General features: G+C 36.2%; 1 protein-coding gene and 1 pseudogene across 2 annotated transcripts; one reads left to right on the forward strand and one right to left on the reverse strand.

Annotated features, from left to right (window-relative positions):
• The window catches only part of LOC127938796 (uncharacterized), a 3,211-nt pseudogene extending 2,452 nt beyond the window's left edge, over window positions 1–759 (forward strand).
• A 2,979-nt stretch (window positions 760–3,738) lies between these two features.
• On the reverse strand, window positions 3,739–24,659 carry LOC127938795 (serine/threonine-protein phosphatase 4 regulatory subunit 4-like). Of its 2 annotated transcripts, XM_052535667.1 has the most exons (26): window positions 23,780–23,853; window positions 22,618–22,691; window positions 21,960–22,018; window positions 14,095–14,197; window positions 13,835–13,982; window positions 13,219–13,292; window positions 12,994–13,100; window positions 12,702–12,809; window positions 12,175–12,296; window positions 10,584–10,706; window positions 10,333–10,496; window positions 8,912–9,031; window positions 8,704–8,781; window positions 7,703–7,786; window positions 7,402–7,584; window positions 7,208–7,313; window positions 6,962–7,109; window positions 6,703–6,844; window positions 6,309–6,347; window positions 6,103–6,174; window positions 5,819–5,882; window positions 5,619–5,699; window positions 4,841–4,931; window positions 4,633–4,694; window positions 4,392–4,548; window positions 3,739–4,243 (listed from the first exon to the last, which is right to left on the reverse strand). In XM_052535667.1, exons 5-26 carry the CDS (start codon window positions 13,953–13,955, stop codon window positions 4,198–4,200), a joined length of 2,292 nt encoding a protein of 763 aa, XP_052391627.1. In that variant the 5' UTR covers window positions 13,956–13,982; window positions 14,095–14,197; window positions 21,960–22,018; window positions 22,618–22,691; window positions 23,780–23,853; the 3' UTR covers window positions 3,739–4,197. The 2 variants fall into 2 exon arrangements, with proteins under 2 accessions (XP_052391627.1, XP_052391626.1); XM_052535666.1 differs by lacking the exon at window positions 21,960–22,018 and having other exon boundaries at window positions 23,780–24,659.
• Between the last annotated feature and the right edge of the window lie 374 nt (window positions 24,660–25,033).

The raw sequence follows: 25,033 nt of genomic DNA on the forward strand, positions 1-25,033 counted from the left end.
AAAAACAGTAATATTTCAAAATAAAATTAATAACAGTTTATAATAACAGATTTCTATTTGAGTATTTTAAAATGTAATTTATTCCTGGCAAAGCTCAATTTCAGAAGCCATCACTTTAGTATTCTGTCACATAATCCACATGATCAGAAATCATTCTAATATGCTGATTTGGTGGTCATGATCAAAACATTCAAAAGAACAGCATTTATTTGAAATAATAATAATAAAACAAAAAAATTGAACATTATACATGTCCTCTACTGACATCGTAGTCTTATTGACCACAACCTATATATGTGCTTGTAAGTGTGTATGTGTATACATGTGTATATGTGTATATATATATATATATATATATATATATATATATATATATATATATATATATATATATATATATATATATATACATACATACATACACACACACACATACACACAAACTTTAACATTAATATATCATACAGTATATATAGTAAAAGATGAAATATACCAGCATGCAGTGATCAATGTCTCTCGATCCCAGGTGCTACACAAGGTCAACGTGGAGGTGGATGAGACCGGAGGCTCAGTGGTCGATGCCTCCAGCAATTTCTCTATGACCGTCTTCCTCCCAGGATCATTTTCAGCCGACACATCATTTTTGTCGTCTACTAGGGATGTGGGGGCCGTCTCATAACCCGTGGGTTGGGTAGGGGCGGGTAAAGAATTTGGCACTTTATTTATTAACTTCATTAAAAACTAAATTTTAAAAATTAATTTATGTTGCGTGCAATTTAATGGTGGAATTTTTTATTCTTTCAAGAGATTTGTTCGTTCACCAAAATGAGTCGTTCAGATTCGTTCACTGATTCGTTCAGTGACAACTTTTTCATATTACACAAATACGCCACAGCAGGTGGCGAAAAAGAGTGTCTTATGTTTTATGTGTTAAGTCAACGAACGTATTCACTTGTGACAAAAACTTTTTGGCTTTATTAAAATGTGTGCATAATCGCATTAAATAAATTGTCTAAATAAATTGTTCAGATGAACAAAGCTTTCTTGCATAATTAACATTTTAATTGTTTGGCAAGAAAGTTCATATATAATATATTCACATTAATAAATCGGGTATTAAACGTGGAGTTATGATCTTTATTCTAAATATGAAAACAAGCGTATGTGCACAGTATTTGTATCTGCTGATTGCTGATTGAGGTTTACAAAATATCATATAAATACTAAATATTCGACTGACGCGGCTTACTCTCATTCATTTAGTTCACGAACGAGCTATGTATCAGTTCATTTAATTCACGAACGAGATGTATCAGTTAATTCAATTCGTTCACAAACGAGAAGATCTCTCGAGTGAAGGGCGGATTCGTTCTCTACATTCAAAAATCACATGCTCCGTCACATCTCATACACAAAGGCTAATGGCTTGAGGTTGAGTAACTCTTTGACAGGATGTGAAACTTTCTAAAAACCCCTAGGTTTTTTTTACTTTACCTTATTTATTTGTACTTTCTATCTATGTAAGGTGCTTATCTGTTGTCTGTGAAGACATTTCATTTGTTGTACCAGGCCAATTATGGTTGTTAATATTGTTCAATAAAATAAAAAATGACAAATTATAAAGTTCACAGAGCTAAGCAGTTCACCGAGCTGCTGCTGGGGAGGGAGGAACTTCAGTGAACAAGAAATATGAGTCAGTGGATTACGTGAACGAGAATGATTTGTTCACCTAAAAGATTCGTTAATGAACGAACCATCACTAGTGCAATTCCCTATAGCCTATATTAAATATTTGGAATATATATTAATAATATTTTATTAGGTTCTTTGATAAGGTTACAATACGAAGGTCTTAGTTGCAACGTAACTTGCGTGATGGGGTGGGCCAAATAATTTCATAAAAGTGGGACCCTCTACCTTGAGGCCACAAAATGCATCCTTTACATAGGCCATGTGGTCGACCCAACTAAGAACTAATTATTTATAGAGAAACTATCAACTTACATTCTTGGTCCTACTCATTGTTTAACCTGTTGTTTTGCTTAAAAAAAAAAAAAAAAAAAAAAAAAAACTTTTATTTAACATTAATTTGTGTAATGTACATATACAGAATAGTGGTTTTAAAGGAACTCTCAATTTTTTTGGAAATAGGCTCATCCTCCAACACCCCGAGTTAATTAAATGAGTTTTACCTATTTTCAGGCTGTGGCCTTTATTTATCTGAACTACAGAAGGTAACAGGCTTTTATTTGAAGCAGGCTTTTATTAGAGACAGGCCTTTATTTTTAATTCCATCTGTTTGATAAGTAATTGTTTTAAATAAACCGTTTTAAATTAAAAGAGATAGTGTTTCAGTGGACAGAGATCATAACATTAGCACAGAATCAGTTCAGAATCAATCACCAAAAAAAAAGTTCGGTTCAGACGCGCTGTGTGCTCAGATTATATGATGAAAGTTTGATCAAAACATGCCAACTGTTCTGTCTTTGGCTGCACAAACGAGCACAGAACACTATTTAGGCTATGTCCACACAAAGCCAGAGCTTTTTCTATCCTATCTTTTTTCCCCCCTCATCTCGAGAAATATCTGCGACCACACAAAACCACGAAACTGACACAAAACAATATAGTATACATACCAGACCCTAAATATGGAGAAGAAGACTTGGACTATGCGCATAAACCTTGTGCACGTTATACAAAAGAAGATTTTGGAACAATACATTTATTAATTAATGTTAATGTTAGTCAATAAGACATTTGTTCAGTGTTTGTTCATGTTTTTTTTTGCTGCTACTTGAGGAAGCGGTGTCTGACTATGGGTGAAACGTGAGCTGATGACGTCAATCGTTTCATTAAATATGTGGATTCGCTTTCCACACAAAAACCCAAGGGTGCCGTTTTCTGATTTATCCACTCTGGGACCGGTTTAAAAAAATATTGGTTTCGATGTCCTAAAATGCCAGATCCGTGTGAACGAAATGCCTATATGATACAAAATTGATTTGTATACAGCTAAACGCACCTCCGTGTGGACAGGCTTTTAGAGTCCCAGCCTCAGAGGAGACAAGAGAGCAGTGGGTTTATTGTTTTAATGTATATTGCTGCTGCCACTCAGATCTCAAATAGACAAGAGATTTATTTCCCAGCTGTTTCCCTTCACAGACATAACTTACTGTTTTTGTAACTCGTGTGCTTTTAACATAATGTTAAACTTGTGTGTGAATAAGAACTTTGTTTAGTACTCACATGCTGTGTGGTTGCCTCTTTCCGTGATTCAGAAAACCGTATATCAGAAGTTTAAACTCATATGGTTTAAAATGCATGATTTCAGCGAGATAAACATGATAATCAGAACCAAAACAGATGTTTTTAGCAGGTATGATCTGTAATGGTGCAGCTCTATTCTGGGAAAGGGGATAGGGAGCAGCAGCTCATTTGCATTTAAAGACACAGGCCTGAAAAACAATCAAAATAGGCATTTTCAAAATTATATAATAAATGATCTGTGGGGTGTTTTGAACTGAAACTTCAGACACATTCTGGGGACACATTTACATATTGTAAAAAGGGACTATAATATGTCTCCTTTAAGAGATTTTATTGATGCTGTGATGGAGTGTTACCCAAACAGTGAAAAGTATTTAGTTTTTTGTTCTTCTGGAGACCTGTCCGTACCAGCATAGTATTCATATTAGCACTTTAGCAGGCTCTTCAAATGCAACTCATTAAAGCGCATCATATTCAACATGAATTTTATTCATTGGGTACTAAGATGTCGGCGTTAATCAATCAGGTGCTGGGCAGCACCAGGCACAGTCTCATTGGTGGGATGGGATGGAGAGTTCCAAAACTCTTCAATCATAAAAATACATTGTTCTTCTTTTTCTCTTAGCCACTTCAAAAATATAAAACAGAATTTGCAAAGCATGCTATAATACAAGAAACAAAATAATGAGGCAGTAAATTAAATACATTCAATTACTCCTCAACTCGTTTTCATTTTATGGTGTATGGTGTGGATTTTCGTGTGAAATAAGGCAGAGATGGATCAATGCACACCTTAATTGATGCCCCAGCATATCTTAAGCCGTTCTGGTATAGAAGAGAATGGACACATCAAAATGGAAGGATGCTGCTGCTGCAGAATGAAAAGTCTTGTAGAAAGGGGCTTTAAGTCAGAAGGCAAAGTGGTAATCACTCTCTCCCAGACTGCATTCCAAATGAATTTGACTTCCGCTGTCTGTCAGACACGAATAGAAAGACATCACAGAGGTCAAGTTCAGTCTGGCTGAATCATTCCAGCTTATAATCATAAAATGATTACACCCAAAATGTCATGAGTAATAAAAGATTTTATGATTCAAAAAGTACAGGATCACACTACTTACACAGAGAGCTTCCTAGACTGTGTGTCTTTATTCCCATTACTCCGGTGATCCACAGAGCTGCTCGTGTTGCTGCGGATCAGGACGGGCATGGAGGAGGAGGATGGGGTGGAGGAGATTGATGAAGAAACATTAAAGTGGTGAGGTCGCAGGTTATCATCTGGAAAAGAAACAAGTACAGGTAAACGACAGAAAATTTGCAGCACAGAGCCATTATAATTCATGATGAAATCTTATTAAATACCATTTAATGGTAACATGGCACTCTTTCCTGATCCAGGGCAACTTCCTGAATCCTTCATTTTTCTAAAGAGAAAATAGTGAGTATAAACACGCTATGTAACAACTGGTGATGGGTCATGGCAAATTCATGACAAAATTCAAAACCCAGACAGAACTGGAGCAATCTACTGCAATAGCAACACAAGAGCGATGAGATGATTATTACGTACAAGGATTTTTCTGGGTTTGTCATCTTGGTTGTCGTGGGATGACCGCTGAGGGAACGACTGCGAGCTAGTTTGGCCCTCCGCATCTCCTTACCTGCAAACATTACCAGTGTTGGGAAAAGAAGCACCTTCCAAATCTTTTTTTTTTTTTTTTTTTGTATAGCACTTTCCACAATGCAAATAATTTCAAACCAACTTTACAACTTTAAGTTTCTACATTATATTTAGTAATATCTTATCATTGGGGACTATCTCAATTCTGAAAACTTTTAGAAAATGTTTACATTTTTATGTCATTTGTAAAAATTAAAAAATAATAAATGTTCATATACACTATTGTTAAAAGTATGAGGTTGGTAAAACATTTCTAATGTTCTAAAGTTCACCAAGGCTGCATATGATTAAAAATACAGTAACTGTTTTCTATTTTAATATATTTTAAAATGTAATTTATTCCTGTGATGTCAAAACAGAATTTTTAGCATCACTACTCCAGGCTTCAGTGTCACATGATTCTTCAGAAATCATTCTATGCTGATTTGCTGCTCAAGCATTTGCTGAACTTGCCATTTATTCGTTGATAAATAAAAAGTTCAAAAACGGCATTTATTTGAAGAAAAAAGTTCTGTCACTTATGATCAATTAATGCTTCATTGCTTTATTAATTTGTTTAAAAATTAATTACGGACTCCACACTTTTAAATTGTAGTGTATATAGTAAAACAAATGCAATGTTTTTGTTATTCAGTTAACTTTAATGTACATCAGGAAGGATGCTAACCAGCAGAAGAGGATGATGTTGCTCCTGATGTAGATCCTGACATTCCTTTACTACCAGAGAGGCCTGACTTGCTTTCTCTTTCTGCATTTCAAAAGCATTATAAGTAAACGCCCACATACATTTGGGAAATATACATATGTAAGCTAGTAAACCATCCAAATTTTGAGAGAGAGGGTGCATGAATACAACGTGTCACTCACGTTTCTTCTCTGACTGTTTATCTCCAGCTAGTTTTGCCTCACTCTGCTGTCGTTCTAGCAGTTCCTGTGTGTTACAAAACCACAAAGCAGAAACTGTTTAAAATGATATGTTTTTTGTTCTGACATCAAAAGTTACATTTACACATAATGAAAAACCTATTTGTCTTTTCTGGCAACAGATAAATTGGAGATTTTTGTGTAAAAAAATAAAACAAAAAACACACATACCATAATAAGTGAACTTGCTGCCTTCATAAATTAATTAAAAAGGGTAAATCACTCACCATTTCAAGTAGAAGAGTTTCCTCCTTCTCCTTTTTCTGATCTAAAAGCTCTCTTTCATGCCTTTTATGATACTATAAATATGAAAAGTTATTTCAAAACTAACAGTGAAACAAAAATAGCTCACAGTGTTCATAAAAAGAAAATGGTGTATAGAAACTGTCAAAACAACTCAATTGAAAAGGTTAAAGTAACAGATCTTTCATACCGGCTCTGTTATGTCCATTTTGTCCAGCTCCAGAACTGTCTAAGAAAACATAATAAAACCGTTTGAATATTTAATTACATCCATTAATGAATTTATTTTCAATCTATTAAAAAATCTACACAGAACAATTAAATCGCAATCCCATTTACTGTTTTAAATTGGCAAAATCCTGCCATTTCAAGTGAAATCCAAGTGAGAGTAAGAGATTTCCCCGTGCAGATATTGCAATTGGTTTAAGTTGATCATGCAAATACATGGTGTTGATCAACAGAAAGCTGTTTGGTTTGAAAGTAACTTCTCTATGAGCATTGCTTCATACACGTACCATTTTTTGTCCATAAAATGTTACCAAAACTTTGCTAATGTGACCAAACTTTAATGATGAGAAGCTCACCTTACGCAAAGTTGCCACTACATCTTTATCCTTCTCACGGCACAACAATTTCCGCACACAGAACTCCAGCTGCTGAAGTAGATGTTTGTCTGTTGGCTTGATGGTGGATCTCAGTTTGGGTAAGATATAACAGAGCTTGTACCTGCCAGAAAGTTTTAGTTGAATAAAACAAACAATAAGCAGTAATTTGTAAGGCATTGGTGAAAGCACAGTAAACAAGGATGCAATAACAGATGCTAAAAAAAATTTAGCTGTTCACCTGACATTGGCTACAGGGTCACTGACCAACTCAAGAGCGGGAACAAGGAAATGTTTACAAAAATACGACTTGGAGAAGAGGTCTATTGTGATTTCACACAGGTCCAGATACCGAAGCCTGTTCCAGTAGCTTCTACCTTGAGCAAGTTCTTGAATTCAGAAAAGAATACAGTCCTGACAAACTGCATTACAGAGTCCCAAACACAAAAATGTGAAATAAACAGATCCTGTTTTTTTTTTTTTTTACCTTGCTTTATTTTGCTGATTATCTCTTGCCGCTGTTCCTGTTTGCGGTTATAGCGCAAAAACACACATAACGTCCTGACAGCTTCCCGCTGGACTGGTAGAACATTCTAGAACAAAGTAAACAGAAGGACAGGTGAAATAGCCACTTAAAATTGAGAGGATGTACAGAAAGGAGTGTGTGTGTAAGAAGTTTACATTGGTAGTGATGATGCTGAACATTCTCTGAAAGAAGCGGAAGTAGATCTGGTCCCCAGAGATGACACGGGGCAGACAGGAGTAGCACTGCAGGAGTTTCTCATGAACCCGCCAGTGAAGCGAGGACGCCGCTTTCTGTTCTGCTGCTACCAAAGCTGGCACCAAGTCTGGAATATTCACCTGCTGTAAGGTTGAGAGTGATGTTTTGTTTTGTTTTTTATTAATACTTTCATTCAGCAAAGGACACAACAAAAGAATGCATGGCATGCTAACTAAAAGCATCCAAAAGTAAAGCAGATACCTTGCTTTCAGGACCTGCTCCCTCTCCTCTGGAAGTGGCCAGCTCTAAAGTCTCCTGAAGATTGTTCAACAGAGCATCCAATACCTGCAGATTAAAAGCACTGAACTAATGCTGATATAAGCCTATCAAATCAACAAAGCATTCTCGTCATTTCTACCAACCCCAAGAAGGGATTCTAAAATTGAAGATAAGCTTGGGTGAGATCACAGACTATAATAGATAGTCTATAATGTTCGGTTTCCATCATCATTAATCATGAAAATCACTATGTCTGATGGCTCGGGGAGTTTTGCACTATAGTGGATGCTAATGCGGTGTGTGACTAATACTGCTCAGAGGATCACAACAGAATAAACAATACCACACTCTAGCCTTAGCTAGGGAGGTGCAATGCATTCATTCATCCTACTCAGTTGCATGCAACCTCCGCAAAGGCTCACAGTGCACACAGCTTCATACACATGCTGACATGGTATGTCTGGTGCATATAAAGAATTTTTGGTAGTTTGGAGTTAAAAGTGATGTGTGTAACTTTGTCAATGCTAAAACAGTTTTCAAATATCAAATCTAACTATGATGAATTGCAAATGGGTGTTTGGAAAACCTGCCATTTTTTTTTCCAATTCCATTCAAGTGGTGCATAAATGACACACTCTACCTTTGTATTTTTGTTAATACATTGCAAAGACAGAACTAAATAATTGTATTTCTCTGCTTCACACACACTCCAGAAGGAAATGTCTTTCCTAACTAATGGGCATCTAAATAAAGAAGTTACATAAGCTGAGTTGGATGGGGTTTTGAATGGTCAGACAGCTATTTGTTCATGTAAACTCGCCAGTCAGTAGAGGTTTTGAGAAAGGCCGAATGTTTCTGTGAAGAAATTGCCGTGCCTCGCACAGCACAGTGTACCAAGGAAATGACTGTGCTGACTGAACTTGTCACAGACAGCTGAAAGCTCTTTTAATAAACACACACACAAACCTTTATGCAGGTCTCACCTCCAATGAGTCATCCTGCAGCAAAGTGATTAGCTCTTTGTGTATGTAATGCACATTTGGGCCCAGCAATTTGACCACCTAATGCAGAGGGATTAGAACAGATGGTATTGTACATTCTAAACTATGGCACTGCTACCTGTCAAAATGTGAGTCACTTTGTGTACTATGACAAAAAAATAAATGTTTAAATGAGTTTCTGAGTTTGTACCTCATGGAAACCACCAGCTGCTGTCCTCCGAACTGAAATCTCAGGATCATGACAAAGACTTGAGAAGGTACGATATAATTCAGACAGAAAGTGGTTTGGATCGGCAAATAACACTATGGCCTGCAAATTAATACAGAGAAGAAAATCTACAGACAAGACTCCAGACACACATCAATATGCTCATAAATAATTCAGGAAAGTCACTTTAAAAATACTGTTTATACTACTGAATATTTCAAATAAAAGCTGTTCTTTTGAACTTTCTATTCATCAAAGAATCCTGAAAACAATATCACCAAAAATATAAGGCAACACAACCGTTTTCATCACAAATTATAAGAAGAAATGTTTCTTAATCAAAATCAGTATATAAGAATGATTTCTGAAGGATCATGTGACACTGAAGACTGGAATAATGACTGCTTTGTCATCACAGGAATAAAATACATTTTAAAATATATTAAAATGGAAAACAATTGTAATTAATTGTTTAAATTGTAATAATATTTTACAGTACCACTGTTTTTACTGTATTTTTATTAAATCAATACAGCCTTGATAATTATTATTATTTTAATCTTACAAACTTTGGTAGAATAAAATTAATTTTGTAATTTAAAAAAATATTGATATTAAAAAAGTTACTAAAAGAAAAGCCCACTGGAAGGACACATTATCAGTCAATAACCACTTATATATAACCTACAAGTAGTGAAGACTTTTATTGCTTTTATGATACTTTCATCATGCTTTTGTGTCCCTCTTAAAAAGCGACTGGTTTCTTAGACATAACTTTAAGCCACCTACATCTCAGACTGTTCACTAGACTGTAGCTATATATAATCACACTAAATACAAAGGACCACTTCAGACAGTGATGATGGACAAGTCAGAGTCAAAATATTGATTGGCCAAAAGGCCTTCAAATCATAAAAAATTAAGACTTAAAAAAAAAAAGTATCTTTAGAGCTTTTAACAAGCAAAGCTTAAACAAAAAATATTTATTAAGACTTACAATAAACTGCATCCTGGATTGAATATTTGAAAAATGTAAACCACATTGCATGTCTCCTTGGTCTTTTGGAGCAAGTGCAAAACACCAAGTGAAACTGTATTCTGATTCATGTTTACATGCTGACTGAAGACCAAGCTATGGCTGTATTATCTACAGTAGGTCTACTAGTCAGTCTTTGCAAAAATCTGACTGGTATGATTGGATCACCTGCTGTACATTACATTTTTTATGTACATTAAATGTAGTGTAATGTTTTAGTACCACTGAGCAACAGTGTTTACACTCTTGAAATGGCTCTGTATATTAAACTGGAATAAAACAAAGTGCCTTAACACTGCAAAATACACATTTAAACTTTATAGACAACAGAATGAAACAGTTATGGATGTAAGGCAAGAAAACTCACAGGAAAGTTGTAGGCACAGTTCCTGCGCACTAGGGCATATTTGTTCTCCAGCTCTAGTGGATAGGGCTGGCTCTCGCAATGCCCATTTTCATGCTGCAAACCCAGACAGCACAACTTCTTATAAAACTCCAGAAACCAGAGGTGCTGCTCGTCAGTAAAAGACTCTGCTCAAATAAAAGATACAAAAATCCATGTCATGATTGTAATCTTAAAACATTGCAGAAAGCCATAAAAAGGAAGCGGACAGTCACCTGAGAGCCCGTGACAAAGCCTTCCATACTGGAAGGACAAGGAGGCCAGCACTGCCTCATCCCCTTTGAAGCATTTTTCACAGAATGCCTTCACCAAGGGAAATATGACACAAGTTCTGTCATCTATGAAAAATGGTGACAGAAAAGAAGGGAGGGCGAGAGGATGATAGAGAAAGAGTGTGAGACAATTTCAACATCTTTTTCACAAAGGAGCCACATGCCACTATCCGAATCTGATGTCCCAGCATGCAAAAAAAAAAAAGAAACTGTGTATGATGATATGAGCAGGTACGCAGCGTGTTTCAAAAAGTACTCTGTGAAATAATAGGTAGTTCTAATGTTTTTACACCACACTGCTTCTCTGTTATTTAACTACATTCCAAATTGTCTGATTTCCACAGCAGAATGGCTGATATTAACAATGGTAATATCCCTTAAAGCAAAACACTACAGGTAAAAAAAGGTAAAAATTGTAACTTTAACAATTTATATATATATATATATATATATATATATATATATATATATATATATATATATATATATATATAACACCATGCGTCCCAAGTTGTTTTGTATTATGAGTTTTCTGAAATATTATGTTTAAATATGAAAAAAGGCATTATCTAATGAAAAACACACTAATTTGCATACAATATCAGAACAGAAATATGAACATGGGACAAAGCCAGGTTTAAAGGGGTCATATGATGTTGCTGAAAAGAACATTATTTGATGTAATGAAATGTGTTTATGCGGTTTAAGGTTTAAGATACACATTACTTTCCACATACTGTACATCATTGTTTCTCCTCTATGCCCGACCTTCTGAAACGTATCGATTTTTACAAAGCTCATCGCTCTGAAAAGCGAGGTGTGCTCTGATTGGCCAGCTATCCAGTGCGTTGAGATTGGCCGAACACATCAAGCGCGTGACAGAAATGTTACATCTCTTGTGATCCCCTGTCTGGCCGGAACGACGAGACATAGGGGGAGTGGACGAGTCTTAACTTTTATAAAGAATATCTCTTTGGATTTCAGACTTTAGTCTTTTGCAACTTTGCAGATCTTCTTCATGCACCAAGAGCTTGTAACACTCCAAAGAGAAAGGAAACATTGAAATCGCATCATATGACCCCTTTAAAATTGATGTTTCATGTTGTCATTCAGTAAATTTGTCTTATTATCACACCATATATCAGAAAATCTGAAAAAAAATCTGAAAATACGGTCAGTAGCCTGCCTTTAAAATATATGTATTGTAATTAAAATCTACTGACATATAGATAAAGTTAAATAAAATAAACACTTAAATGTCTTTATTGGATGTTTCCTTTCCATTAGTCTTAAAGAAGAAAAGCTAAATTTACCAGTGCATTAAAAGAAAAAGAAAATTGACAATTTTCTTGCATTAAAATGAGCATTGTTTTTGTTAAAGATACTCAAAGAAAGAATATGAACTACATATTTATACACATATGAAAAATATTTTTATTATATTTATAATACATGGTTGTCTTTTCAGTAAAAAAAAATAAATTAAAAAAACTAGCGTGACAAATGATTTCAATAAACACTGTGAGTGGCTTACCACTGTCAAACATTTCCAACAGGTTGATGATGGTGTCGAAAGCTGCCAGTCTCACAGTACTGGCTTCATCTTGGGCCAGCTCAACCAGTTCAGGGAGCACTTCAACCTTAGTGTGGTCCAGCCTGGGACAGAGCAAATATAGACAAACTAGTCTTATGATCCATGTTGATGCTGTACACAAAAATGTTCACCACAGACATTATTGCTAACAGAATGTCCCAAAGCGCTTAAGTTTAAGCATCAGTCTGTCACAACTTGCATCCCTTGGTTTAAATATGTGAGAAAATGTCTCGCATTCAAAAGAAGAGACAAAAACACTGAAAACTGAAAAACACTGATATATACTGTATATAAAAAAATTATATACACTATACCTGTTATTTAAAATTTAAATTATACAATATACTTTGTTTTCCTATCGAATTCCTATTATTCCATATAGGAATAACAGGAATTAGATTTGGCAGCGTTAGATATTCTAATAACAAAATGTTCTTTTTAATGTCTTTCTGCTTCATATCTTTTACCCAATTCCCCTGGTGATGTTCTCCAGCTGGCGGCACATGCAGGCGCGCACTTCGTACTCTACATCCTGGCATAACGACCTGATCAGTGGCAAAAGGTCTTTCTTCACTCTGCAGAGAAAAACCACGGTAGACATTTTAAGTCAGCAAATAACCAACAAAAGGTGTATTTTAACTTAAGCTTTTCAACTGTAACATCAATAAAAAGAAAATTACTTTATATTAAAAATATCATATCATAAGCTGTTCTTGTCCTCTTATTTGATTGGTCATTATTGGTCTTATTTGAACTCACATTGATGACTCAAATTTGCCAACAACCTTTCCTAAGATGCGACAGCTGGCCAGACGTGCCGGAACAGACTGGGAGAGCTGATGTTTCGATAACAGAGGACTAAGAATCTGTGCAATCAAGCAATCAAAGCAAACTGGAATTTAATTCACACTGATAGCTGATTTCTCTGGCATATCCCATGGGTATAGAAATGACAGACAAGAGAAACACCGCAGCTGTCATTACCTCTTGCCTGATAGTTTCCTTTGGTAAAGCATCAATTGCTGACAGCAACGTCTCCAACCAAGCATTGCTGACCACTATTAAAAATAAAGATATAGTAGCTTATTGTGTCCTTGACATGCCGAAATTCATATTTCATCCTGGCATACACTACAGTTCAAAAGATTGGGGTCTGCAAAATAAAACAAAATGTATTTGATCAAAAGTAAAACAATAGTATTGTAAAATGTTATTACAATTTAATTTTTTTTATTTAAAAATTACAATTTCCTTATATTTTTTAAGGATTCTTTGATAAACAGAAATAAAAGAATAACATTTATTTAAGATAGAAATCTTATGTAACATTATTAATGTTTTTACTGTCACATTTAATCGATTTAATGCATCCTTGCGGAATAAAAACAAATGAAAAAGTGACCATACTGACCCCATATGTTTGAATGGTAGTGTTTGTTAAACAAGACTGCAAATAATAAGGACTCGTGCATTCAATCAGTCATTTCAAAGAGGATGTAAAAAAGAAAAACTTATGACCAAAATTCATCACATTTATTGTATATCCTTTATAGTTTATACAGTACAGGTACTTTTCAAGCATTCTCAAATAAAAGGCAACCTGTGTCCCTGTGGTCGAGATTCAGGAGAACTATCTGCAAGATTGAGTGGGTGTGTGTCTGGATGAGGACAATGTCATCTTGGAGGACGGTCAGGAAAGATCCTGCAGCGGCAAGCTGCATATCTGCCCCAGCTACATGGAGCACCTCCTGTTGGGGTAAAAGAAGGAGCTCTGTATGATCATTCACAAACAGCTCACACCAAGACATCACAGAAGGATCGTAACAACAAAAACAATAAATTAAATACTGTTAGGCCTACCCTGACTTTTGGCACCACCCTGCGAAAGGTCTCTGCTGGGTTCTGGCGCACCAGGTTTGACAGGTTGATGATCACGCTGGCCCTTTGGACATCCTCGCCAGAACTGAACAACACAGAAATGTGGCTGATGATATAAATAACATGGCTGTAGTTCTGCTGTGTTTCAGAAGTTACTGTCTAAACATTTTGGAAAGTTTATGTTTTCAAAAAATTGTCAAATCTATAAGATATTTTCCCCATTAGAACATCAGATAATTATGGTAACCGCAACTTTTTCTTCACAGGTGAGTGAAGACTCCTTGCTGACTGTATGAAAAGTGAAATTAGAGAACATTAATTAGATATAAAGGACAATGCCAATCTTCAGATGCAGGGTCAAGACTCACCTCTTTCAACAATACTTGGATTAATTAACAAAACATCTTGGTGTTGTACTTTATATTTCAGTAGATTTCTTTGTACTAGTTCATACTTTTTTTGCATTTGTTCAGGAAGCACTTCTTTCCTACTGTAGCAGATGATGCTTGATAGCAAGTTGCTAAGTTGCATGCTAGCCATCTGTTGATCACAATGGTCTCTTATGTGAAGCCAAAGCACGTTTTGTAAGAGGCTCTCTGAATAGGAGAATCAAATAAATGTAATCCATGTAAATTGTTTAAATGACAGTGAACTACTGCTGTGCCCAAATTGAATTTTTCAAATTCCACTAATAAACAAAACTTTTGCGCCCACACGTCAGTCTGAAGTCCAAGTCCAAGAACATGAAAAGAGAGCAGAACTCAATTGTGTTCTTTAATTACTCCCTTTAATTTTTGTTTTTAAACATTTTAGTGCAAGTAGCCATAAAAGTGAAGGAAACGCCTACATGTTCAGATTATTTATAGAACCATTGTGCTGTAGTTGTTTTTACCATTCAAGCAGAACCCTCTGAAGCTTGGTGCAGCTAAACCTCCTAGTCGTTCTCTCCGAGAACACTCTCATGTCTATCAGTCTCTCATGTGTGCTGTTGTTCTAAATAATGGACTATAAACAGGTATTCATTACTTTTTCAGGGATAGGCTGTGCTTTTTAACATAAACGTCCTTTGTTGGCAGACAGTTATTTAATAACTAAGAAACAGCCTGACCTGCTGCCAAGTTTGTCTAAGAAGAGAGTAATGCGGTCATGCTTTGTGCATTTCTTGAATAAGGTCAATAATATACAGCACCTTAGCAAAGCCTGTGTTTATACTCTAAATGACAGAGGTACCATGCAAAGAGAAGAACAGCTGACATCTATACGAAGACGAAAGACATAATCAGCTAAAGACCAGATGCTGAATGGTTTGGAAACACAATCCCACAGTCTTGAGACTTGAGTCTCTTGTTTGCTCCGGCCAGGTCTTTGTTGGAAAGTGGTCAGAAAGTAAAAAGAGGTCGCATTTGTAATTAGATTTCCCTGGTGAGTGAATGATACACAATGGCCTCAGTCTAGTAGAACATTTTGTTGCATTTTGAAATTGTTGTTTCATGTAGCAGCTCAAGAGAATTCATGTTGTGGAGACACTGTGTTTTGTCTTGAAAGCGTAGCTACTTTGTTTAGCCTTCCAAAAAAGGACACAACTAGAAATCAGTGGTTAAGTTGTATTTACAACGCTGTTCCAAAACAGTCCCAAATATTCATATGTGCAAATGTGCAGCGCATTTTGCGGAGGACAAGGACGGTTTCCTGTGAGAGTAGCCACTGTCTGTTTCTATAAAGTGGGGCAATTCCAACTTTGCAAGGAGAGTCTGTAAGTACATTTTCATATTTAAAGGATTTGCCACTGATGATTCAAATGCGAGTTTTGAGCAGTGTACTGCTGTTAGAGCTTGTTGTTTGTCCAATCAAAAATGCAGACATGGTTTTATGTTTATGCAGCGCAATATGCAACGCGTACGAAGACAGTATAAATCATTATAATAAGTAATTATGACCCCTCTGGATGCAACAATTGCCTCATTTGTAATGGGTTTTATTGGTTTTGTCTCATCGCGCTGGTGTCCTGACATTTTATCCTACCCGTCAGGCACACACAGGATCAAAGTGTTAAGGGGCGTAACATTTCCGTCACACGCTAGAGGCATTCAGCCAATCACAACACACTTGATATCTAGCCAATCAGAGCACACCTCGCTTTTCAGAATGATGAGCTTTGTAAAAATTTACTCGTTTAAGAAAGGCGGGGCATAGAGGAGAAACCATGATATACATTATGTGGAAAATAATATTGTTGTTTTTTACTTTAAACCACATAAACACATTGCTTTACACGAAATACACAAAATAATGTTATTTTAAGCAACATACTAAATGGAGCTATAAAATTAAATGAATAGAGCAAAAACATGAAAGTGGGTTACACTGGTTTAGATCATTTGATTTAGGAAGAATCTGATGAAGAATGTTCGAATTCTTATTGAAATCTCTGACTTCTGATTGCAGACTTTGTCAAATCTGAATAAAGAGCGAAGTAATTTGGTCTATTAGTTGGTCAACACTGGTCTATTTCTCAGAAATAATCTGAAAAAAAAAAATGGAAAGCAAAAGTCTCTGTTTATCTCATTGCTGTCTGAGGAAAAACATTAGCTTCCTTTATATGTCAATGTTTAGATGTTTAGAAAGACCCACTTTGGAAAGATGTTACTGTACCTTGTGTTCAGAATCTTTGAAAAGGGACCAGTAAAACAATTCACATCGAACCCTATCTGAGCTCAAGAGCTCAACACAAAGTTGAGAAGAGAGAGTGGAAGAAGGCAACACGGAAATTGACACAGATAACAACTGTTTGAATTCTCCCCCTCCAGAAGAAATGAGTCAGCAATTGATTGTTGAGCCAGCAGAACTGTAATGAAACCTAAACAAAGCCCACTTAGTAATTAGTTTTATACATTTGGCAGCGTCTCTAATCCTTCCAACCCCAACAGGGCCAATGATGATGCTGGGAAGAAAGTGAAGAGCACAGGCTGTTTGCAGTCTGTCCGTGAACAAATATTTCATACCCTGAATTTCACATCCCCACAAATGATACTTTCTTATTGTGCACATCCCTCATTCCATAATGCTCTTAAAGGAAGACCAGTGTTTTGTAAGATTGACAAATTAATGTAAATGGTATGTGAAAAGTGTTGTTTGCCAAAAAAACATCCAGATAATATATGGCCATGTTTTAATGAACGTCAATGTAGACCATGCTTGTTTTAGAACCAGATTATGTTGTTACAGACATCTACCAGCAAGGGCTACTGAGGCCATGCTAACCAAACACCTGAAGTGTATAGTCATTCCAACAAACAAGTCCTGATACAAACAACAAAAAGCATGTCTTAAAATCCTGCAGCCTCATCAGTATGACTCTCAGCAAAAGCAGTGACGCACTCAGTCCTGTTCCTGACATCAGCACACCAGAATGGAAAAATCTCTCACTGAGCCGCATCTAAACTCACAGTACCTAAAAGCTAGTCAGCAACAACTTCTCTGGCTAAGTCTTACTGCTGTATATCAGAGGCAGTGGGGGTTTACCTGCTACTCAAACTGTAACTGAAACATACTGTTCTAGAGTTACAGTATATATAATCTTTATGTAGCATAGTGTAGCATATTTATGAATTAAGCCCAGTGCCACATGCAAACTTCCACTACATAGAATCTCAGGGTAATCGCTGAAATACAATTTTGCAAATGTGTCTCTTATAAATGGAAATTACCTCAAAATTCAATTACATTTTTGGAATTAATCAGCCTAAATCTGAACTCAATAGGAATCTGCATGTTTAAGAGTTTTGCTGAAATATCACTTACGTTGCAAGTCATACAAAAAGCATTTGAAATGTAAAAAGCATTGTGTATGACAATGAGATAACTAAATCATGACATTAGGCCTCATACAACCTTATGCAAGTCTGAGAATTGGGCATTCTAAACGGTTACTTGATATCAATGCAGATTATTCAGGTTTTATAATTAAGAAGAATTACCAAGTTGTCACAGATGACAAACAACTAGATACACTGAAATATGATATTGGTTTATACAATACAAAATGAATAGATGTGCAAAATGCTAAAAATATTTCACTAAGATGGCATCACGTTTGCGTAACCATAATCTATGATGTGACCACACATCAGAAACCCCTCCTCTTTTTTAACCATTCATCCATTTCTTAACAAGCACTCTCTTTCCTGTCATTTTACAGATGCTCTGGCAGCTTGCTTTTACATGCAAAATGACATCGAACGGGGGCAATTAAATTGTTCTCAGAACTAGTTTGCCACCCGAGGGAGTCAGGCTGTGGACCGACTCTGGCACTAAATTAGCACAAGCAAGGAGCAATATAGTGTTTTATAGGTTAAAAAGGGACAAAATCAGACCTTCAAAAAAATAGTTTTGGGTCAAAAAGTATAAAAAGAAATAATTTTGGATATTTGGTCCAAGCATTTTCATCTCTGCGTAGCATGGAAGCATAAAGCATGTAACCAGATAACAGATCAGCTGCTGGTATGCTTTTCTAGAACCAAGAAACCTTGACGCTGACTCCATAAATCCACGTTAAAAACAATGGTGCTCCAACTACACTGTTAATAGGAAAATATGTCTATATACCAACTGACTATTCATGCAGCACAAACAGTGGAGTATCACGGTAACAACAGCAAGGTTGTGGGTTTAATTCTCAGAGAATGCAAGGACTGAATGAACATCTGCATATGCATAAATGAAAATCAACAAAAATATCAATATCAAGATTACAATATGCACTCAAAATGTACTTAATGCATAATTTACGTATTTTAACAGCATTTTAAATTTCTTTTAATATAAACAAACTAATACACTTAATCTTATGCATACTTGTCAGTCATATACAATATACAGGTGCATATCAATAAATCAAAATGTCGTGGGAAAGTTCATTTATTTCAGTAATTCAACTCAAATTGTGAAACTTGTGTATTAAATAAATTCAGTGCACACAAACTGAAGTAGTTCAAGTCTTTGTTTCTTTTAATTGTGATTATTTTGGCTCACATTTAACAAAAACCCATCGATTCACTATCTCAACAAATTAGAATACAGTACTTCATAAGATCAATAACAAAAACATTTTTAGTGAATTGTTGACCTTCTGGAAAGTATATTCATTTACTGTACATGTACTCAATACTTGGTAGGGGCTCCTTTTGCTTTAATTACTGCCTCAATTCGGCGTGGCATGGAGGTGTTCAGTTTGTGGCACTGCTGAGGTAGTACTGTATGAAAGCCCAGGTTTCTTTGACAGTGGCCTTCAGCTCATCTGCATTTTTTGGTCTCTTGTTTCCCATTTTCCTCTTGACAGTACAGAGAATCTATGGAGTTCAGGTCTGATGAGTTTGCTGGCCATTCAAGCACAACAACACCATGGTCATTTAACCAACTTTTGGTGCTCTTGGCAGTGTGGGCAGGTGCCAAATCCTGCTGGAAAATGAAATCAGCATCTTCATAAAGCTGGTCAGCAGTAGGAATCATGAAGTGCTCCAAAATTTCTTGGTAAATGGGTGCAGTTACTTTGGTTCTCAAAAAACACAATGGACCACCACCAGCAGATGACACTGCAACCCAAATCATCACAGACTGTGGAAACTTAACACTGGACTTCAAGCAACTTGGGCTATGAACTTCTCCACCCTTCGTCCAGACTCTAGGACCTTGGTTTCCAAATGAAAAACAAAACTTGCTCTCATCTGAAGCTACAGTCCAGTTCTTCTTCTCCTTAGCCCAGGTAAGACGCCTCTGACATAGTCTATGGTTCAGAAGTGGCTTAACAAGAGGAATATTACATCTGTAGCCAAATTCCTTGACACATCTGTATGCCTTGACCCCAGCCTCAATACATGACTGCAATTTATTTTGCTTTACAATCCTCATAAGGCTGCGGTTCTCTCGGTTGTTTGTGCATCTTTTTCTTCCACACTTTTTCCTTCTACTCAACTTTCTGTTAACATGCTTGGATACAGTACTCTGTGAACAGTCAGCTTCTTTGGCAATGAATGTTTGTGGCTTACTCTCCTTGTGAAGGGTGTCAGTTAGGGATGCACGATATTGGATTTTGGCCGATATTCGATATGCCGATATTTTCTAAATAATTTTGGCCGATGCCGATACCGATATCGATATATATACAAATATATACTGATAAATTTAAACTTTAATTTTACTGAAGAGAAATCCATGTATCTCTTCTGTACTGATTCTACCATAAATTTATTATTTTACAAATGTAGACAGACATTCACATCTGAAAAACAGGTCAATTATTTCACTTGGAGAATATCGGTTTGGCTCATCGGCAGAAATATTCATATCGGCCGATACCGATAATGGTCATTTTAAGCTTTTTTCGGCCGATACCGATGTTGTGCCGATATTATCGTGCATCCCTAGTGTCAGTGATTGTCTTCTGGACAACAGTCAGATCAGCAGTCTTCCCCATGATTGTGTAGCCTAGTGAACCAAATTGAGAAACCATTTTGAAGGCTCAGGAAACCTTTGCAGGTGTTTTGAGTTGATAAGCTTATTGTCATGTCACCATATTCTAATTTGTTTAGATTTGGATAAATTTGGATAAATTTGTTGGATTTCTGTTTTGTGTGAGCCAAAATCATCACAATTAAAAGAACCAAAGACTTAAACTACTTCAGTCTGTGTGCATTTAATTTATTTAATAGACAAGTTTCACAATTTGAGTTGAATTATTGAATTTAATAAAGTTTTCCATAACACTCAAATTTATTGAGATGCACCTGTAAATGAAACAGGTAAGTAATAGTACTATTAAACTGAATGTGTTTTAAATTCACAACAACCAGGTTAATATATTTTTCTTAAATAAATCCAATTTGTTTCAATCTTTCTTGTTTCAAACTATGCTTTTTGTTTTGGTGCAGAATTATTTTTTTTTGTTGTATATTTTATTTATATATGACTGACAAATATGCATCAAATTAAGTTTTTTAGTTGGTTTATGTTAAAACGGCATAATCAAAAAGGATGGTAATCATTAATTAATCATTAATTTAAGTCAAAATATTGGATCTCTAAACATGATATTTTACTTTTTAAAGATGTGCCTGAAGTATCCTTTTGTATTGGTTTATGTTCTCTTAACACTATAAGACCAATATAAACTATACAATTTAAATTAAATCATTAAAATGTGTCCCTTTTAATATAACATTTCTAAACAGCTTGGAATGTTCTTAATCTTGTCTAAAACAAGACTAAAACATAGTTTAACTAAGAATATAATGTGCATTTGCTAACTATAAATTCATAATATGGCAGATGTGCAGATTCTAGGGAAATCTGATCAAATGTTAACTCTGTCTCCCCAGTAATCAGCACCATATCCATTCAAGTTTAATGATCAGATAACACTATATCACTGCTAAACCTGCATCTGAGCGACAGTAACATTGAAACTTAAGAGTGAAATCCTTCGAGATGAGCATGCAATCAGCTCTCTACCTAGCTATCAATGAGAGACCATTCAAGAGATCCATTATTCATAAGAATAGTACAGCAGCGATGACACCACCTGCCCTGACCCACTGAGCTGGATGTTCTGTGCCAGTTAGCAAGCATTGAGAAGTTGTTGTGCGGTCAGCTTACTCCGGATACACATTTGGCTGAACAGCTGCAGCCAACAATTGCTGGCATGGGTAAACAGTTTCCAGAGTGTCAAGTGGAAAGAAAAAACAATGAACATTACTGATTTCAACAATCTGGAACCCATAAAATTTATGAAAAACATGGCACAGTTTTAAACAGAAACAAAGCTGTCAACCCTAAAGGCCTCAGCCTCCTACCTGAGAATGAGTTGATGTGGCTTGAGAGGTTTATTTTCAGATCTTGCTCAAATGATAACCTTTTTAACATAAATAAAAATGGTAACTAAATGTATATTTCAAATAATATATAATAATATATGTTTTTATAATCCATCCACAAATCAACAAATGATAGATGGAACCAAGTCCCTGCCGTGCATATATATATATATATATATATATATATATATATATATATATATATATATATATATATATATATATATATATATATATATTATATATATATAATCTTTTAACTCTGATGTCTGTCAAGTCAAATTATGGAAGAAATGATATGATTTCCATCACATCACAGTTTTAAAGATTTTTTTTCAAGCTGATGTACAATAAACATATTGTCAGCCAATCCGAATCCACTCAACCTTAAAGAACTCGAGCATTTAAAAAGACAGGAGACAAAACAGCAGCTCGAGCTTATAATAAACAGTTGTTTGCTGATATGGATGCTAGTATAGTTACTATTAGTTATCCTAATTGTTTGTCTCTTGATTTAAACCAGCCTTTAATCTAGCAAACTTGGACCTAACAATTTAAAAACTAACAATCCTCGCCCTAAAAGCATTATAGAAAAGATCAGTTATAGTGGCAGTGCCACAAATGGGTCCTATTTTACCTCAGAAGGTAGACTGCTCGCTCTATGTCATTCAGATCTTCATCCACAGTGAGCTTGTCAATCTCTTCTGCAGTCTGCAAATGGTGGAAACAAGATGAACAGCTATGAAGCCTGGCCTTGCTATAGGCACTATACAAAACACTAAGTGCTAAAATAAAGGAAGCAAAAGTCATTATCATAAAATGTTGAGCGTCTCCATAGAAAACACAAAAATCTGCAAAAGTAGAGCATCTTAAAAAAAGAATGGCCAGTAATTGGGCAAGATTCCATTACAGATGACTCAGCCAAATATGTGAGGAGGCTGCAGGGAGGCAGGATGCGAGGCAAGAGGGACTGCGTGGGAAGAGATAGTGTGGGGGACGTAAGCCATGTGTGGGTGCCTAGACTATTACCTTAGGACTCTGAGACCCACGATGTTTTTCTTTGGAACCTCCCCATTAAAAAAATAATAGATAAGATAAGATAAGACAAGATAAGATAAGATAAGATAAGATAAGATAAGATAAGATAAGATAAGATAAGATAAGAGGAAGAAAACACCCGCCCCCTCTGTAGGAGTTGCATTATTCCCGCATACGCGATGCTGAGAGATGAGCGAGTATCCCTGCCTAACTTCACTGCTGCCAGGTACATGATTACAGAGACGCCCAGAACGACGTTCACACAACTACAAGTGAACACAACCGATTTATGTGAAGCAATTAGCGGTAGTGATAGGAATAACGTAATGGTTTGAAGTGGAAATCCTCTATTCCGCAGTGGTGAGGCGCCAAAACGAGGAGGCGAAGCAGTGATGCGGACAGCTGACAGAAACTGCGTCACTCAGCAGGCTGAAGTGGGCAACCCCCGTCCTTCCCTAAGGATGCTAGTACAGTTACTACTTCAAATAAAGATAATAGAGTTTACGACGCGATAATGTATTGGAATAAATGGTCGTGGCGCGCCTAACAAAATAAGCGGAAGCGTCAAAACGCGTGAATGTTTTGTGTTTTAGTCTCTCTAAATAAATCACCTGCAGCGTCCAAAAAATTCCTCCACTCTTAAAATATATTAAGTATTGAATCATTACATGTCTCGTTACAGTATTGTTTGGTAAGCAGCTAACGAATACTATACGAAACAAAGAGTTTGACATTTATAGGGGAGGTTATATTATACATACCTTCAGACACCTGCGTATGGGTCTCTCGATGAAAGTAAGATCCTGCAGGTCATCTATCTCTCCAAACAAACTGGACTGGCTCGGCGTCATTTTCCTGACAAACATCTGTCCTAAGTGTGATAGTCAATGTGTCAGACGCGGGTGTCAGAGTCCTGCCATTATTGTGGCTTCTTGACAGTGAATAACTGATGTGATGTTTTTGATGAAGAGAGGATGGTGCTCCCACGATAAACGCGTCCAACTGGTTGCAAAGCTTGATCTTCCACTAATTTATTTGCGTGGTTTCAATTGTTTGTGCAGTTTCTACACGCGCTTTCAGCTGACGCGCGTGCGCTGACGAACATAGTAAGGGATTCCTGTGATAAATGTTGCTTACTTTCTGAGAAAAAGATGGAGTTGGTTCGCGTTTTCCCAATGGAGCAGGTCGAGATGTCGAGTGCTTGTGATCAGCGCGTGCTGGTGATCAAAAATGAAATCATTGCCCAGCTTATGATAAAACCATCCAAATATGGCTGTTGACAAATGAAGAAAAGATCCGTAATATTCCTGATGAGTGCCGAATGTCAGATTGCGGGATGTAAACTACATTTGCAGTTTAACATGGTCACACATACCTGTTCACCTGCTTCGGTTGAGGTTAGCTCGCTAATTATACGACAACAAAGTTGAAAAAAAATGGCCTGTCGAAAAAACTCCTCTCGAGAACGCCGTGCATTTTGTCTAGTTAATGCTCACCTCAAGCAATCCTCTGTAAATCTAGCTCAAATGGCAACATTGATCGCTTCATAAAAGCTACGTCTTTTATAGTGTGGATGTGCTAGCATACAGGAATATTCAAACCACGCAAACGCACTGCACCAACTAGGCTGGTTTCCATGGAGACAGCATGCCATAGCAGCTCTGAACGGCTGGAACGTCAGAGCGTTCGGTCGACGTTCGTCATAGAAATGGATTCAGAACACAGAACAACTACTGAATGGTTCTGACTGTCCTGTTGTAATTGATTATGTTTACTTACGGCATAAAATTCTAAATATGGCTAATACCGCGGTAAACATTCGACAGTTAGCTCGTTGTGCAAACCTGTAAACCAGTGCCTAAGGTAATTCAGGCTAACACATTTACACAATTCAGAATAATAAAAGTAACTTAAAGGGGTCACGAACTGCCGTTTTTGGTTATTATTTTGTACTGTTCTTTGAGGGCCCGTTATAATTTTATCAAGATTTCCACATAAAAAAAAGAACAATAACC

The sequence above is a fragment of the Carassius gibelio genome, chromosome A20 (assembly GCF_023724105.1).
Source record: "Carassius gibelio isolate Cgi1373 ecotype wild population from Czech Republic chromosome A20, carGib1.2-hapl.c, whole genome shotgun sequence".
Classification (NCBI taxonomy): Eukaryota; Metazoa; Chordata; class Actinopteri; order Cypriniformes; family Cyprinidae; genus Carassius; species Carassius gibelio.